We start from the raw sequence: 14,870 nt of genomic DNA, 5'->3' as shown, positions 1-14,870 counted from the left end.
GGGGAGGGGGCGGCTCAGCCTCTCAGCAGGCGACTGCTCCTCTTCTGCCGGTGGGTCGCAGGCCCGCCTACCTTGCAGGAGTGATTGGAAGCTCTGTCCCGCCCTGGGCCACTGGGCCTTTTCTGTCGGTGGTCACCCTTCCCCTACCTGGCAGGCGAGGGGGGTGGGGGGCGGCTCTGCCCCTCAGCAGGCCGCTGGGCCTGCTCTGTCTTTGGTCCCAGTTCCCTCTACTATGCTGGCGCAGGGGGAGGGGGCGGCTCAGCCTCTCAGCAGGCGGCTGCTCCTCTTCTGCCAGTGGGTCGCAGGCCCGCCTACCTTGCAGGAGTGATTGGAAGCTCTGTCCCGCCCTGGGCCACTGGGCCTTTTCTGTCGGTGGTCACCCTTCCCCTACCTGGCAGGCGAGGGGGGTGGGGGGCGGCTCTGCCCCTCAGCAGGCCGCTGGGCCTGCTCTGTCTTTGGTCCCAGTTCCCTCTACTATGCTGGCGCAGGGGGAGGGGGCGGCTCAGCCTCTCAGCAGGCGGCTGCTCCTCTTCTGCCAGTGGGTCGCAGGCCCGCCTACCTTGCAGGAGTGATTGGAAGCTCTGTCCCACCCTGGGCCACTGGGCGTTTTCTGTTGGTGGTCACCCTTCCCCTACCTGGCAGGCGAGGGGGGTGGGGGGCTGCTCTGCCCCTCAGCAGGCTGCTGGGCCTGCTCTGTGTTTGGTCCCAGTTCCCTCTACTATGCTGGCGCAGGGGGAGGGGGCGGCTCAGCCTCTCAGCAGGCGGCTGCTCCTCTTCTGCCAGTGGGTCGCAGGCCCGCCTACCTTGCAGGAGTGATTGGAAGCTCTGTCCCACCCTGGGCCACTGGGCCTTTTCTGTTGGTGGTCACCCTTCCCCTACCTGGCAGGCGAGGGGGGTGGGGGGCTGCTCTGCCCCTCAGCAGGCTGCTGGGCCTGCTCTGTGTTTGGTCCCAGTTCTCTCTACTATGCCGGCGCAGGGGGTGGGGCACAAATTTCTTGATATATCATATTTCACACTTTGATTCAAGTGGGTTATGAACTCCCATTTTTACCCCATATACAGATTGCAGAATCACATCAGTTACACATCCATTGATTTACATATTGCCATACTAGTGTCTGTTGTGTTCTGCTGCCTTTCCTATCCTCTACTATCCCCCCTCAATAGATCCCTCATTTTAAAAAAGCCCTTCAGTTTATTTCTTCCAGTATGTCTTAACTCTATTCAGTACAACCATTTATCCAGCACCGGACACCTTCTTTTCATATTACATTCCCATTCCAAGGTTCCATCTTAACTTAGCCACCATGATGATAAGTGCAAAAACTCCAGACTGAGTGTCAGAAAATCTATTCAAAAACAGCGACAACTCCCTGGTTATGTCCTAGAGTACATCGAAGTTATTTCTAACTTCAATGTCCTCATCAGCAAAATAAGGATTTCAATGACAACCTGACAAAATTATTTTGGAAACGAAATGAGATAATATATAGGTATGAATAAATTATAAGGCACCATAAAAATGTAAAGTAGTATTATTTTTCATGTGCAAAGATGGCCTCTTCTTTGTACATGAATAATAATAAATAGTAATTATTCAATGGCTACTCATTGAGCATTATGGCGGGACAAACATTTGGCTAAGCAGTGAAGATACAAATTCCAAAACAGATAATCGTTGCTTTAAGGGGCTTCAATCCCAGTGGGGAAATCAAAAACTACAGGGTGTAGAGAAGCACGTATTGAGCCCCCGGAGTGGAGCAGGGAAGTGAGGGTGGATGGGGAACTTCCTGAGTGGCCGATGGCAGAAGGAAGTGCTCCATTACAGATGCAGCAGCAAGAAAATAAATCCGGGTCACCCCTCTCTGGGGTCGTCCACACGCTCCACAGTCCTGGGCCTCCAGCCAGTTCAAAAGTGTCTCAGTCCCTTAAGACAGGATTTATCTGTCTCGGTACCGCTGATGTTCTGATCTGGGTGTTGCGTGTTGGGGGTTGTTTTGTGCACCAAAGAGTATTTGGCAGAACCCCTGGCCTCTACCTACAAACACCAATATTGTCATTCTTTCCCAGAGCTGTGACACCAAAGACTTCTTCAGACACAGACAAATGCCCCTTGAGGAGCAAAATTGCCCCTAATTGAGACCTACTCTCTTAAGGTCATGGAAAATCAGTGCAAGTGCTTATAGGAATGGAATTCATACAACTAGTGTGTAGACTTACAAATATTAATGCATAAATGAGCTTCCTGGAACTCTTTTGGCATATTCCTTTTGGGTCTCATCCAAAAAAGCCCTGGGCCGCTAATTAAGTTTTTAAAGTACCTAAGTAAGAGGTAACAATCACAGTAACTTCCGTTTATACCTTGCTCTGTGCAGATTATATGATCTCAGGCAAGTAGCTCAAACTCTCTGAGCCTCAGGTTCTTCCATGGGGATAATAAGTTCTGGTTATTATCATGTAGGTCATTGAGAGAATTAAATGAGATAATCATTGTAAAACACGTGGCCTGAGAGGTCTTGGCATTCCCTCCTTTGTTGCAAATGACAAGAGGAAACTTAGCAGGATGCTCTCCCAGTCCCTGCCAATAAGCCTTGCCCACTATCAAGGACCAGGGAATCTGGACATACACTGCCTTTGTTACCAAAGTGTGGAATGCGTGTGCTGGAAACTGACACACTGCTGTCTAACTCATCCCTCACAAGCAACGGTGTAGCTAAGAGGCTCCGAGAGTTGTGATTGCCAGTTACATAGCTAGTAAGTGGCCCCTTGAACTTGAAAGACTCAGTACTCAGGGCTGGCCAGCCTCCCACCCTGGCCACCTCTGTTACACAAAGGTTTGGTTGGGTTGTGGGTTTGGGGGAAATGTTTTCTGTATTCCGTGTTCTGTAACTTCCTATAGACGTAGATGACCAGATCTGGAAATGTCTTCTGAAAATAACAGGAAGGATCTCCAATTTTCTCCTTCATCCTGAAATGAAACACAAGTGGTTTGACATGCTTGCCCCCAGATCTTCTCCAGCACTTCACAACATAGGACCCAGGACACGCTCTGCTCTTTTATTTCTACAGCCTAATGGAGAAGGACTTGGGAAAGTGACAGAGCCAGGCTCATCTCCTAACTCCTTAGTGACTGTGCAACCTTTGGCTGCTTGATCTTTCTGAACCTCATTTTTTGCATTCATCAAATGGAAAGGATACAATTCCACAATCCCTTATGGACAATCCCCAAATCTGAAAGAGCCCTGACCTGCAAGGTTTTGTGTATGTGTATGAGTTTGCAGCTAATGTTTTTGGCAAAAAAAAAAAAAAAGCCAATTTAACCAAGGCCTTCATAACTCTTCATTCACTTTGTCCAGCTGTCCCATCTCCTGTGTTAGTCACACAAGAAGTCACGAGTTTCTGTTCAGTGGGGTGCAACAAAAACTAAAAGGAAGATGAAAGACCACAGTGATCTCCCTTTTCCAAATACAGCAGAGGAATTGCATTTCTTTTATCAAAATAAACTTCCTTCTTTCCATACACATATAAATTTAGAATTGGATTTTTTTTTTTTTTTTGAGAATCAGGTGTTTCATGATACATTGCTCTTTTTTAAACTATAATTTAGGAATATATAACCATGCATCACAGATCTGAAATAAACTAGTTTCTCACCACAACTACCTTGTAAACACTGCAACCTTTCTTCTCTCCAAAATGACCCTAATATCACATGGAAACAGAAACATAGATTTATGGAAACTGTAAGCAAAAGGAAAAATAAGTAATTCGGTGGTTTGGTAAAAACAGGGAATTCAGTGCCCTTCGCCCAGCCGCTTTGCTCTTCTTACTCTTGCTCTGTCTCTGGTCCTCAGCCCAATCCATGTGAGCTCTGGGCAGGTTTGAATAAGCCACCCAAAGCTTATTCACATCTTTGGAGCTCGCCCCTGTGCTGATCCTCTTTTTCCCGTCTGTTGCTCTTGACAGACACTTGTTGTCTGAGGGCTCAACACCCTCCACAGAAGCCTTCCTGGGTGCGGGTTCGGTTTGACCATCACACTGCTTCAAGGCGGGGGTACTCGCTGCCCGACCACCCACACTTTGGAAGAGCCTGGTCAGCTCCATCGGGAACTGCTTGCTCTCCAGCAGCACCGTCGAGTGCTGTGGGACCCTCCCCTCGGAGTTGCTCTCATTTCACGTAAGATTTACAAGAATAAAAACAAAACTTACCATTTGTTTCTTTCCTCGTTAATGTGTTCTCCCATATTCCGGATGAACTTTAACAGATCACCCACAGTGTCCCTGTAGAAATCCCCTTTTTTTTCATAGAACTTATTCATGTCTTTCATAACATCTTTGTCAATCTAAAAAATGAAACGTTACGCAAAAATGCAGTGGCCACACAAATAAATTCTGATGGCATCTTAATACCATAAGGCAAAATTAAAATTGAATATAGGGTGCCTATGCTATTACTAATTGCTAACAAGTAAGTGTTGTACAACAAAATGTTAAATATAGTTCTGTTTGGATGGGAGATTATAGATAACTTTAAATTTGTGCCTCTATTTTCCAAGTGAATTGTTTTCATAAGAAAGGAAATACATTAAAACGTGGTTTAAAAAATCTTTGGTCTACTGCCATATAACATAAATTGCACATTTTTATCTTGTAGCTGCCCTTCCAAATTCATGCTCGATTACATTTCCTCCTTAAAGAGGCTTGCTCAGATGGAGAGCAGAGTGTGGGTGGTGGCATGGGTCAGGCTGAGAACCACATACAGTAGATAGTCAGGAAAACCTGGGTGCTAAACCTGTGCTGTCAAAAACAACCATGTGACCGCACAAATGAGCATGAAATCAACAAGAAAAACAATCTAATATGAGGATTAAGTATATAAAGTATTCAAAAAGCTTAACACCAAAAATTAATAAAAACCCAATTAATAAATAGGCCAAAGAACTAAACAGACACTTTTCAAATGGAGATATACAAACGGTCAACAAATGTATGAAAGAAGTTCAACATCTCTAGCAATCAGGGAAACGCAAATCAAAACTACACTGAAATTCCATCTGATTCCAGTCAGTATAGCAAAAATCAAGAATCCAAACAACAACAAATGCTGGTGAGGACGTGGGGGGGAAGAACACTTATATACAATTTTGCTGGTATTATAAATTACCACAACCACAATGGAAATCAGTGTGGAATTTCCTCAAAAGACTAGAAATGGAATCAGGCTAGGTACCTGTCAACAGATGAACAGATAAAGAAAATGTGGCATATATACACCATGGAGTTTTACTCAGCCATAAAAAAAATGAATTTATGTCATTTGTGGGAAAATAGATGAAACTGGAGAACATTATGTTAAGTGAAATAAGCCGACTCAGAAGGTCAAGTGTTGCATGTTTTATCTTATATGAATGCAAGAGGGGGAAAGGCGGGGAAAATGAGAGGATAATCTCATGAAAACAGGAAGGATACCAATAGAGGAAGGGGACCAAAGGGAGGGACAAGGGGAGGGAAAGAGGAGGAACTCAGGAATGAAACTGAACACATCATGTTATGTGCATGTAGGAATATGTAACCATGAGTCCCACTATTATGTATAACTGCAATGTGCCAATAAATAAATAAATAAACGGGAATGACAAGGTAAGACTTGAATTCAATCAAAATTCAATATAAGTCAATAAAATTTAGGGGAAAGAACCAATGCATTGGGGAACAAAAGAACAGGTGTTTCCTTCTAGCTTTGCCACTCTCTGGCTGCCCCAACCCAGGTACTTTAGGAACCATCTCTGGACCTCACTTTCCTCCAGGATTATAGGAGTTGGAGTTGACGGCATCATAGCTCATGGACAGCAGTGAGCACACATCCTCAGCAGCCATTTTTCCCACCTTCAAATCCTGCTACACCTCACACCTCATACTGGTTCAGCCTTTGAAAGATTATTTGTCTATGCCTCAGCTTACCTATCTGCAAAGCATAGATGATTACCACAGAGGCTCTTCTAAGGATTAAATGGGGGGACTCCAAGTCCTGAGAACTATGGCCGCCATGTAACAGTCAAGAGCTACATAATCTCGACTGTCCCTGTCATTGGCTCTAGATTCAAATGTCTCCATTTCCACAGGGTTGAGCTGGAGTTTTATAGATGTTCATTTAGCAAAGAGTCATGGTCGACCTACTTCATGCCAGTGAGACAGCAGACATCGTGGAACTCAAAGACTAGTAAAGAAGGCTAGCCATTTCGAGGGCAGGAGGTAGTCCAGAGACAAGTGAGGGCAGAAGAGCAAAAAGAGAAACAGAAATAAAGAGCTACAGGGGAAACAGAGGCCGGGGGTGGGGAAGCTGCTGATTTCAGTAGAAGGCCTCAGAGTATCAATCTCTCACAGTCCTTGACACGTGTCTGAGGGACGCCCAGGCCACGTCGCACAGCATTATTTCTGCAAGTGTCCAGCACCACAAGGACTGTGCCTATTCTGCTTCGTCTGCCCAGCCTTGGTCTGCCTTGGCCTATTTGATAGATGTTGTTAATTCATCCTAATGAAAGTTCTGATGGCAAAGGCAAGATTGAGATGGTGGTGAATACTTTGGGGTTCCTCTATACTTAGTTCAAGCCAGGCAGATTTTCTTGAAGAGGGGGAGTTTTAGAGATCATCCTGTCTCCCGAATGTGTTTTGTGGGGGCAGCACGTAGGTCTCTATGTGGATGCTCACAGCTGTTCACAAGCAGAGGAGGCAGCCCCATGGTTTAGTGTCTGCTCTATTCAGGCAGCCACCCTTGTCACTATGGTAATAGGCCCTTGGCCAGGCTTTAGGGAAAGGTTCCCGGGCTGGGTCAAGGCCATCCTAAGAATAACCAGAACAGGAGTCTGTCACAGCTGGTCTCTTGGGGGAGCAGAGACCTCAAAGAGCTAGTAGTAAGAGGGACTTGGATGGAGAGGGAGGGAGGGAATATCACCTTTTCACTTCCTGGTTGGTATTAAAAAAAAAAAAAACTCACATAAAATAGCACATGGATTCATCCCAGAATAATGCCTACACCAACAGAAATTGTTCATACCTTATATGTCCACCAGTCAAAACTTCTGGGAGGTTCAGATGACCCAGGTGTTAGTCGTGTGAGGATCTCACTCATAGTTTTTCTACGCTTGATGTCATTTTCATTTCCCACATCCCGAAGTGCCCTATAGCGTCTGAGAAGGACAAAATTATCATGGTCATTCCATTTTTCCCACTATTTGCAGGAAGAGAAAACTGATAGATTTTGGATTTTAATAAAAGTAGTAAAACTTTTAAAATTCTGCATGATGGGAGAGGCAGCTGTCTCTTTCTCTCCCCCCCCACCCATTCTTCAGAAGAGAAAACCAGAATCCAGGAGGTTAAACTGCCCCTCCGAGGTCACATATCCAGTATATACCAAGCAGAGAGAACAAGCCCTGACCCTGGCCCATACCACCCCTCCTTCTCCATTCTGAGGCCTGAGATCCACACTTGAGTTTACTTACTTCTCCCAACTCCAAAAGAAAGGATGATCCAGAAGGTCACCCAGATGGTCCTTCACAGGTTCCAAAGGACAGAACAGGTGATCAATGAGGTCCTTAATTTCCTCATCTGGAGAAAGTTCAATCACCTTGGCATTGCCTTGAGCCTTTAGCTTCCCAAAAGGAGTCTCTCCCTTCTTTACCACATAGAGGACCAGCCGTCCAAGGGCCTTCATAAAACCAGAAATCAAGCCAAAGGGGCTTATGAATTACCTCTCGATTTGGGTAACTTTGGATAGTGTGTGCTAGAAGAAATCTCTAGGAGCCTGCAGGCTCGTTCGGGAGAGAAGACACAGATTCATGTATAGAATTCTTCAAAGTACTGTATGGTCCGCACAGTTTAAAAGGTAATCCCAGGGTACAGGTTTTTTTTTTTTTTGGGGGGGGGGTGACATGCAGAAAGAGAGATTGGAGGTGGATGTCAAATGCACTGATGGAACATAGAGAAATCAGAGAAGGGAGAATGTTTCTAAACAAGGTGAATACCAGGGGACTGGCTGAGAACTGGGGCAGCAGATGATAGAGATGATAGAGACTGTCCAGGTGGGAAACAGCAGTGTAACCTAGGAGTTAGACCACGGCAGGAAGGAGAGGCAGAGAAGGAGGCCAGCATAGGACACTCTGCACTAGCCATCAGCCAGGGGAGGAGCTGACATCTGCAGCTGCCAAACCAAGAGGCCAGACACGGGTGATGAGCTCCTGCCCATCATTTCTCTCCTGGAAAGAAATGCCCCCATAGAAGCCAGATCCGCCAGGGGCTTTGGTCTGCAGGGCCAGGCTCTGTGTCCTTTCAGGAGAAACAGCTATGTCAGGGAATTAAATTTGGGGCCAAGTTTTGTCTCTTTCCCAGTTGAGGATCAACCCCACCCCTCCCTGGAGTTTTTGTGGGGCCTCAGTAGCTGACTTTCTTCGGAGCTGAGGGCATGTGTTTGAACAGAGTGGGGGAAAAGAAGTCTCATTCATCTTATCCTTAGGCAGAAAATATCTCCTGAAGGAATTTTGGTGATATCTGGAAATACCTCCTGGAATTACTTAGAAAAGAGGAATGACATGTTCAATTTACTTACTTATTTAGCTAGTGGAGGGAGAAAGCGATAATAAGAGACCTGAAAGGGACCAGGTGACAGGCAGTGCCTCACTGACTCCGCCATGACACCTCTCCTCTGCACTGCAAGAGCTCTGATATGAGAGGAAGCCCAGGAATGCGCCAGTGTCTACAGAGGAGTGAGGACAGTGAGTGACACAGAGTGGTGGGGGTCGGAGGAGCCTTCAAAGTTCTTTCCTTCCTGGTTAAAAAGGAAACACCCTCTCATCGGCCATTTGCACTAAGGTAATGAACAAGCAAGGAAGCAGAAGAAAAAGAAAACAGCAGATTGTAGAAATCACCTCTAGGTCTCTCCTGATTTCCTGTGGGTCTCCAGTCCACTTGATGCTCTGATCAAAATCTGCCAAGCGAACAGCCTTCTTGGAATCTACGGGAGAGTGCAGAGAAGGGCATGGAAAATATCCATTCCCCACGATGCGGCAGTCAATTGATTTAAATAAACATGCAACACGATGTATAATCCATCATCTCTGAAGAAGGTAAATAAAAATGCTACTCACTCCTCAAAAACTGTCCTGTGCAGTTAACATTTGATTTATTAGGTATCTGCCAGGGGCAGGACATAATTTTATTTTTTCCAGGCCAGAGAGTAGGAAAGGATGAAGATAAATTTAATCAGCTCCCCATTTGTGCAGTTCCTGAGGCAAACAGCACAGATTTGCAAAGCAGCTGCTGGAGGGAGTTAAGGGGACATCCCATGACTAATGAGCAGCAGCCAGCAAGACTCTACATGCAAGACCATCTTGGCACAGCCATCCATAAAGTAAGCCCATCATCCACTGCCCACCGCGACAAGTTAGGCAGTTTCCCAGGGTCAGGGATGTGCTTATCATAAGTCCCTGCTTCCTCGTCCCCTTCAGGTTCTTTTTCCCTAGGAGAAAGCCACTGAGCCCTCAGATAGAGGGATGAATAGATGGGAGGGGTCAGGAACACTATGAAAGGATGGTGGTGATTTATCCTCCCAGGATATGGTCTCTGCTTCTGGCTTGAAGGAGTCTGAGAAGGAAGGCTGGGTAACCCCAAGCAGGGTGAAGGCCGGTGCAACGGTGTGCTTCTAGAACCACTTAGATTCCAAACTAGACATTCAAGCCGTGGGAATCCAGAGCCTAACAAAAATGAATCCATTGAATTATTCAATGTGTTTGTTAAGAGGCAAAATGATGGGGAGAGGAGAACCCCATCCAAGAGTTTAAGATCAGAGTCTCCCAACAAGGAGACAGATATTCAATGGAATAAATACACAAATGAATATAAAGATATCATTGCAATTGTGGAAATACTAGCACAAAGTACAGGATGCTCTGTGATAACTGTCTAAAACGTCCAGCTGGATTGTGGCTGGTTAGCTTAATTTAGTGGAACACTACGCCAAGACAGTCTTGGATTTAGAGCATTGTTGGTTGGTTGTTCATCAGCCATAGGAAAGCTCTATGATTGGGGAGGTGGGGATCGGTCTTCTTTAAGAAAGAAACACTTAGACTAAAATGCGAAGTAGAATTCCAGACACGAATTCCCAAGGCTGAGAGGAAACTGGAGAATTCCAATCTGATGGAAAGAAGGGTCCAGAGAGCAGGGTTGAAGTCGGGAAGTGGCCTGCAAGAGTCTGAAGAGGCAGGTAGGGTATGCATGGAAATCCAGGGATGGTTTTCAGTAACTGGAACCAATAATTTCCCTTCATTTTTGAAGCCACTTGGAGTTGTGATTTCTGCCCTTGAATCCAAAGGTGCCTAACTGGAACACTTCGCTGTTCTCCTAACACTCGGCCTTAACCTCCTACTATTAGATTCAACAGGTCATATTAAAATGCTATAATTTTTTTTTCAAACACTTAGGCTTAGTTTCTGCAATTAAATCATAAACAGTTTGTGGGCAGTTAGGTTCTGCCCTTCACCCAGCTACTGAGGAGCCTAAGTGCCATTTCTCTAATATCAGGTTATTCCATTTTAGAGTTTTAAGAGTCCTTTGTTCTTTTTGGTAACAACTGTCTAACTGACATGTCTTTTTGCAGATATTTTTTTCTCTCAGGCTATATAGCTTGCTTGTCATCTATTGAAGTGCCTTTTACAGAGCAGAAATGTTTATATTTTAATCAAGTCAATTAATTCTTATTGCTTATCCATCTTTTTCCCTCCATAGATCAGGTCTTTGATATTTCATCTAAAAAGTCATCCCCAAACCCAAGGGTGTCTAGATTTTTCTCCTATGTTATCTTCTAGGAGTTTTATAGTGTATAATTGGTGTCAAGAGGTGGGACTCTCAGGAGCTGAGTACATCATGAGGGATCTGCTTTCACAAATGCCATTATCCAGAGCGGGTTTGTTGTAAAAGAAGTTTGGCTTCCTCTTTCTCTCTTGTCCTTCCTGCCCTTCAGCCTTCCTCGGTGGACAGCACAGCAAGAAGTTCCTTGCCAGATGCCAATGAACTTCCTAGAACTAAATCTCTATTCTTTTTAAATTTCCCAATCTGTGGCACTCTGTCATAGCAGCACACACACACACACACACACACACACAAAATGACTGAGATAGGGACTCACCTATTAAGATGTTTCTTGGCTGCAAATCCTGATGAGTGTATTCATGCAACGAGTGCAGCTCATAAACAGCCTTAAATATAGATAATAGGACATTTCGAGCAAACTCATCTTCCTCGTTCTCCACAGCTTCCCCTCTGTGCACATCCAAGTGCTCTTCCAGAGTTCGTTCACAGAGGGCCACACACACATATAAACAGCCCTTGTTGCTCTCGCTCCCATAGAGTGTCACCAAGTTACTATTCTCTCGGCAGCTCTGCAGACAGGAGACTTCCTTTTCTGCACGTGCACTGTCTTCGAGGAATAGCTTCACAGCCACCTCTTTCTCCTCATAGAAACCCAGGTAGATGCCCCCTTCAGAGGTCTCAGCAACTTTATATTCTTCATCCATAAATATCTTGAGTTTGCCAATCATAGGGCGGTACATTCTGTGCAGTTTTTTCAGGGCTGACCCCCAACGTGAACTCTGGGGCTCCCAGTCTTCAGGGGGAGGCTGGAAACAGACTCCAGCTCCGTAGGAGAGAAGGAGCTTCACCAGGGAGTGGTCGTAATTCAGTTTTGCTGTCCTCACGAGAGGCCCACAATCCGTGCTGGCCCCCTCTTGGCACAGCAGCTTGGCCATCCTTGTCTGTTTGAGTTCCACAGCAGCCAGCAGGGCTGTCTTGCCCTCGCTGTCGGTGTCATTGATCTCTATGCACTTTTGTTCCAGAAGCATCTGTACCAAACCAACATGCTTCTTTTCCACTGCTAGGATCAGGGGTGTCTTGCCTCTTTCTCCTCTCACGTTGACATCAGCCCCGTGATCCAGCAGAAGGCGGGTAATATCCTCCACACTGCTATCAGGAGAGCATGACAGAAGAGCGTGGATCAAGGCATTCCTGCCCATATTGTCCCTGGCGTTGACGTCCGCCCCCATCTCATCCAGGAGAATCCTCAGGACATCTGTGTGGCCATTTTCAGCAGCGTCCATGAGAGCCGTGGCCCCTCCTTTCTTAAGCCGCTTCTGTTCCTCTTTAGAGTTTCGATGCAGATTCACCGACGCTCCGCTCTCATAAAGAAACCTGAGAGCTTCGATCTTACCCCGCCCAGCAGCTTCCATGAGAGCTGTGAAGCCATTGGAGTCACACTCGTTGACATCGGCCCCTTTGGAAAGGAAAAGCTGCAGCAGCTCCACGTGTCCCATGATCCCAGCGATGATGAAGGCAGTGGCCCCGTTCCTCTTCCTCTGGTGAGGGTCAGCACCGTGACGGAGCAGAAGTTCCACAATGTCCTTCCTGCCACATTGGACTGCATTATGCAAAGGTGTCCAACCACCTACTTCTTCCTGGAAGTTGACATCAGCCCCTCTGAGCAGCAGTTGCTGGATTTCATCCACATCTTCCTTGTGAATAGCCTTAATCAACTTACAATTGTCTTCCACTGTGGCTGTCCCACGGCTGCAGGACATGGGTTCCTCCTGGGTGGTCTTGTGATCATCGGTCTTCATGATGTGGTGTGTAACAGGCCACTGGCTGCAACTTGTTGCGTTTTCTTTCAGAAAATGATGGTTTTTCTCCTTGGGACTTGGTCAGAGCCTTGGAGTGTACGTTGGGATTACCTGGCTGCAGCCAGCAGTATCAAGAGGAACAATACTGTCAGCCTTCTGACATCCCACCTGGACACTCTGTCGTTTCAGAACAGGAAAACACGTTTGAGTCACATCCATTAGTTTTACTAGCAACTTGTTGTGAATACATCTACTTAATCTTTACAGAACCTCTACCTTACAGAATATTGTGAAGATATTTAAATTAAACCTAAGAACACTATTATTCTATAGTTCCCCTACCCAGAAAGAGTCATGAATAATATTTTACTGTATTTTTTTCTATGGGCTTTTAAAAAACAATAGTCAGAATGTGTAAGTAACTTTGTATCCTGGTTCCTTCCATTTAATGTCATACTATGCAAAATTTCCTGTTATCACAAAATCTTTTTAAAGCTTTTCAGTGGTGTGTAATAGGCCATCCCACAGTTGTTTCATTTCTCCATGACTGAGTGTTTTCTGAATGTTTTAAGCAAGATTTTTAAAATAATTTTGAGTGAATGTTGCAGCAAATTCAGCTCATTTTACCTTGTTACCTTTTGATAGATCTTATGATAGATTTCAAAGAACTACATGACTGGTCAAAAGTTTTGATTGCGTTTAGCATTCTCAATCTACATCAACAAATCTCTTTCAACATTATATGTGCGTTGACTAACAAAAAATCATTTCTTAAAACAAAACAAAACAAAAAAAACCTCATTTAATAGGAAAAGTGCACTTCATGGCTTGGGTCCTTTTGCATTTCTTCTATCACCAGCCAGGCCCGTCCCTGCCTTTGTTGAGTTGGTGCAAGTCCACTTTGAATGCCTACTCAAAGTAGGAAAGGAAAGAATTGAATTCTGACCTCAGTGAACTTTGAATTTGAGGACCTGGTGGTATAACTTTTGAAGGTAACTTCCTGATTGTGTAATCTGAGATAGTTGAGTCCCAATTTCCTCAAATGGGGACAACAATAAACAAGGTCATGTGTGTAAAGGGCATTAAAATACAGCATGTAGCAAATTATCAGGCATTCGATGAATTGTAGAGCTAATCACATCTCTTTATGAAAAAAAAAATGTAATGAATCATACATATTCTCCCCACCCATGTGCCTATAAATAAATACTACACAAATAGGGAGGCGGGGTGTGTCAGGGAGTGTGGGTTTAATCCAACTGTGCTCAGGTGGACTCGTAAGATCTCATTCAATTAACAGTCAGCCCCCCCTTTTGAAAATTTCAATAATTGGCACCAGCGACATCATCCACCAAGCTAGCCTCTTCGAGGTCCAATCAGTTGTGCAACTTAAACATGATCGATCACCCAGCAATGAAATCTTTGAAGAAAAGTTTGCAGCACACAGTTCTGGTTACAACCCGATATGAGGCGGGCTGGTGTAAATAAAGGAGCAGAGAAGGGAAGAAAAAAAAAAAATCGCACAAACACTCAAGTACAGGAAGTCAAGTCTGCTTCAGTTTCGTTTTCTCCTGTGACCAGGGAAGCCCTAGAAAAGGAGGACTTGAGTAAACAGTGTGTGGGTGTCACGGCTTGCAGGAAGGAAAGGGCTCGGGTCCCCCGGGGCTCCTGGAGAGGGGGCCAGCAGGCTGTGTCCACTCCTTCCACTCCCCCAGACCCTTTCCTCTCCAGTCCCAAAGCGCAAAGGAGTTTTCAAAGAACGACTTCGCAGGCCCCACAGCACCCCCAGCTCGCCTCCCTCTGCCCATTTTACCTTCCACGCTCAGGATCCTCGCGGTCCTTCATTCAGCAGCAACGGATCCTAGAAGGCTGGTCCCCTGCGGGAAAACATTTCCTCTTGTCACTCAGCCAGCAGGGCGGGGCCAAGAAAGGAATGAGAAGCGAGGTGGCGAGGGCGAGCTGGCCAGCGGGGCGTTTCTCCGACAGCTGCAGACTGAGTGGACGCCCAGAATCCCCAGAACCAGGCGCGCACCTTTCAGCCTCTCCACCGGTTGGGTTGCAGCAACCAGCTCATCCATCACTTTTGTATCTTGTTGTTGTTATATGGAGGTTTATCCGGGTTTGTTTTTTTTTAATTAATTTATTTATTCTATTTAGGTATATATGACAGCAGAATGCATTTTGGTTCGTTGTGCACAATTGCAGCACAAC

General features: G+C 45.5%; 1 protein-coding gene across 1 annotated transcript; it reads right to left on the bottom strand.

The window, feature by feature from the left end:
- Positions 1-1,660: 1,660 nt before the first annotated feature.
- Positions 1,661-14,636, bottom strand: Rnasel (ribonuclease L). The gene is made up of 7 exons (XM_027934907.3): positions 14,473-14,636; positions 11,177-12,836; positions 8,922-9,007; positions 7,500-7,705; positions 7,055-7,187; positions 4,210-4,343; positions 1,661-2,968 (listed from the first exon to the last, which is right to left on the bottom strand). Exons 2-7 carry the CDS (start codon positions 12,657-12,659, stop codon positions 2,782-2,784), a joined length of 2,229 nt encoding a protein of 742 aa, XP_027790708.2. The 5' UTR covers positions 12,660-12,836; positions 14,473-14,636; the 3' UTR covers positions 1,661-2,781.
- Between the last annotated feature and the right edge of the window lie 234 nt (positions 14,637-14,870).

The sequence above is a fragment of the Marmota flaviventris genome, chromosome 12 (genome assembly GCF_047511675.1).
Source record: "Marmota flaviventris isolate mMarFla1 chromosome 12, mMarFla1.hap1, whole genome shotgun sequence".
Taxonomy (NCBI): Eukaryota; Metazoa; Chordata; class Mammalia; order Rodentia; family Sciuridae; genus Marmota; species Marmota flaviventris.
This window is presented reverse-complemented; position numbering and strand designations above follow the sequence as displayed.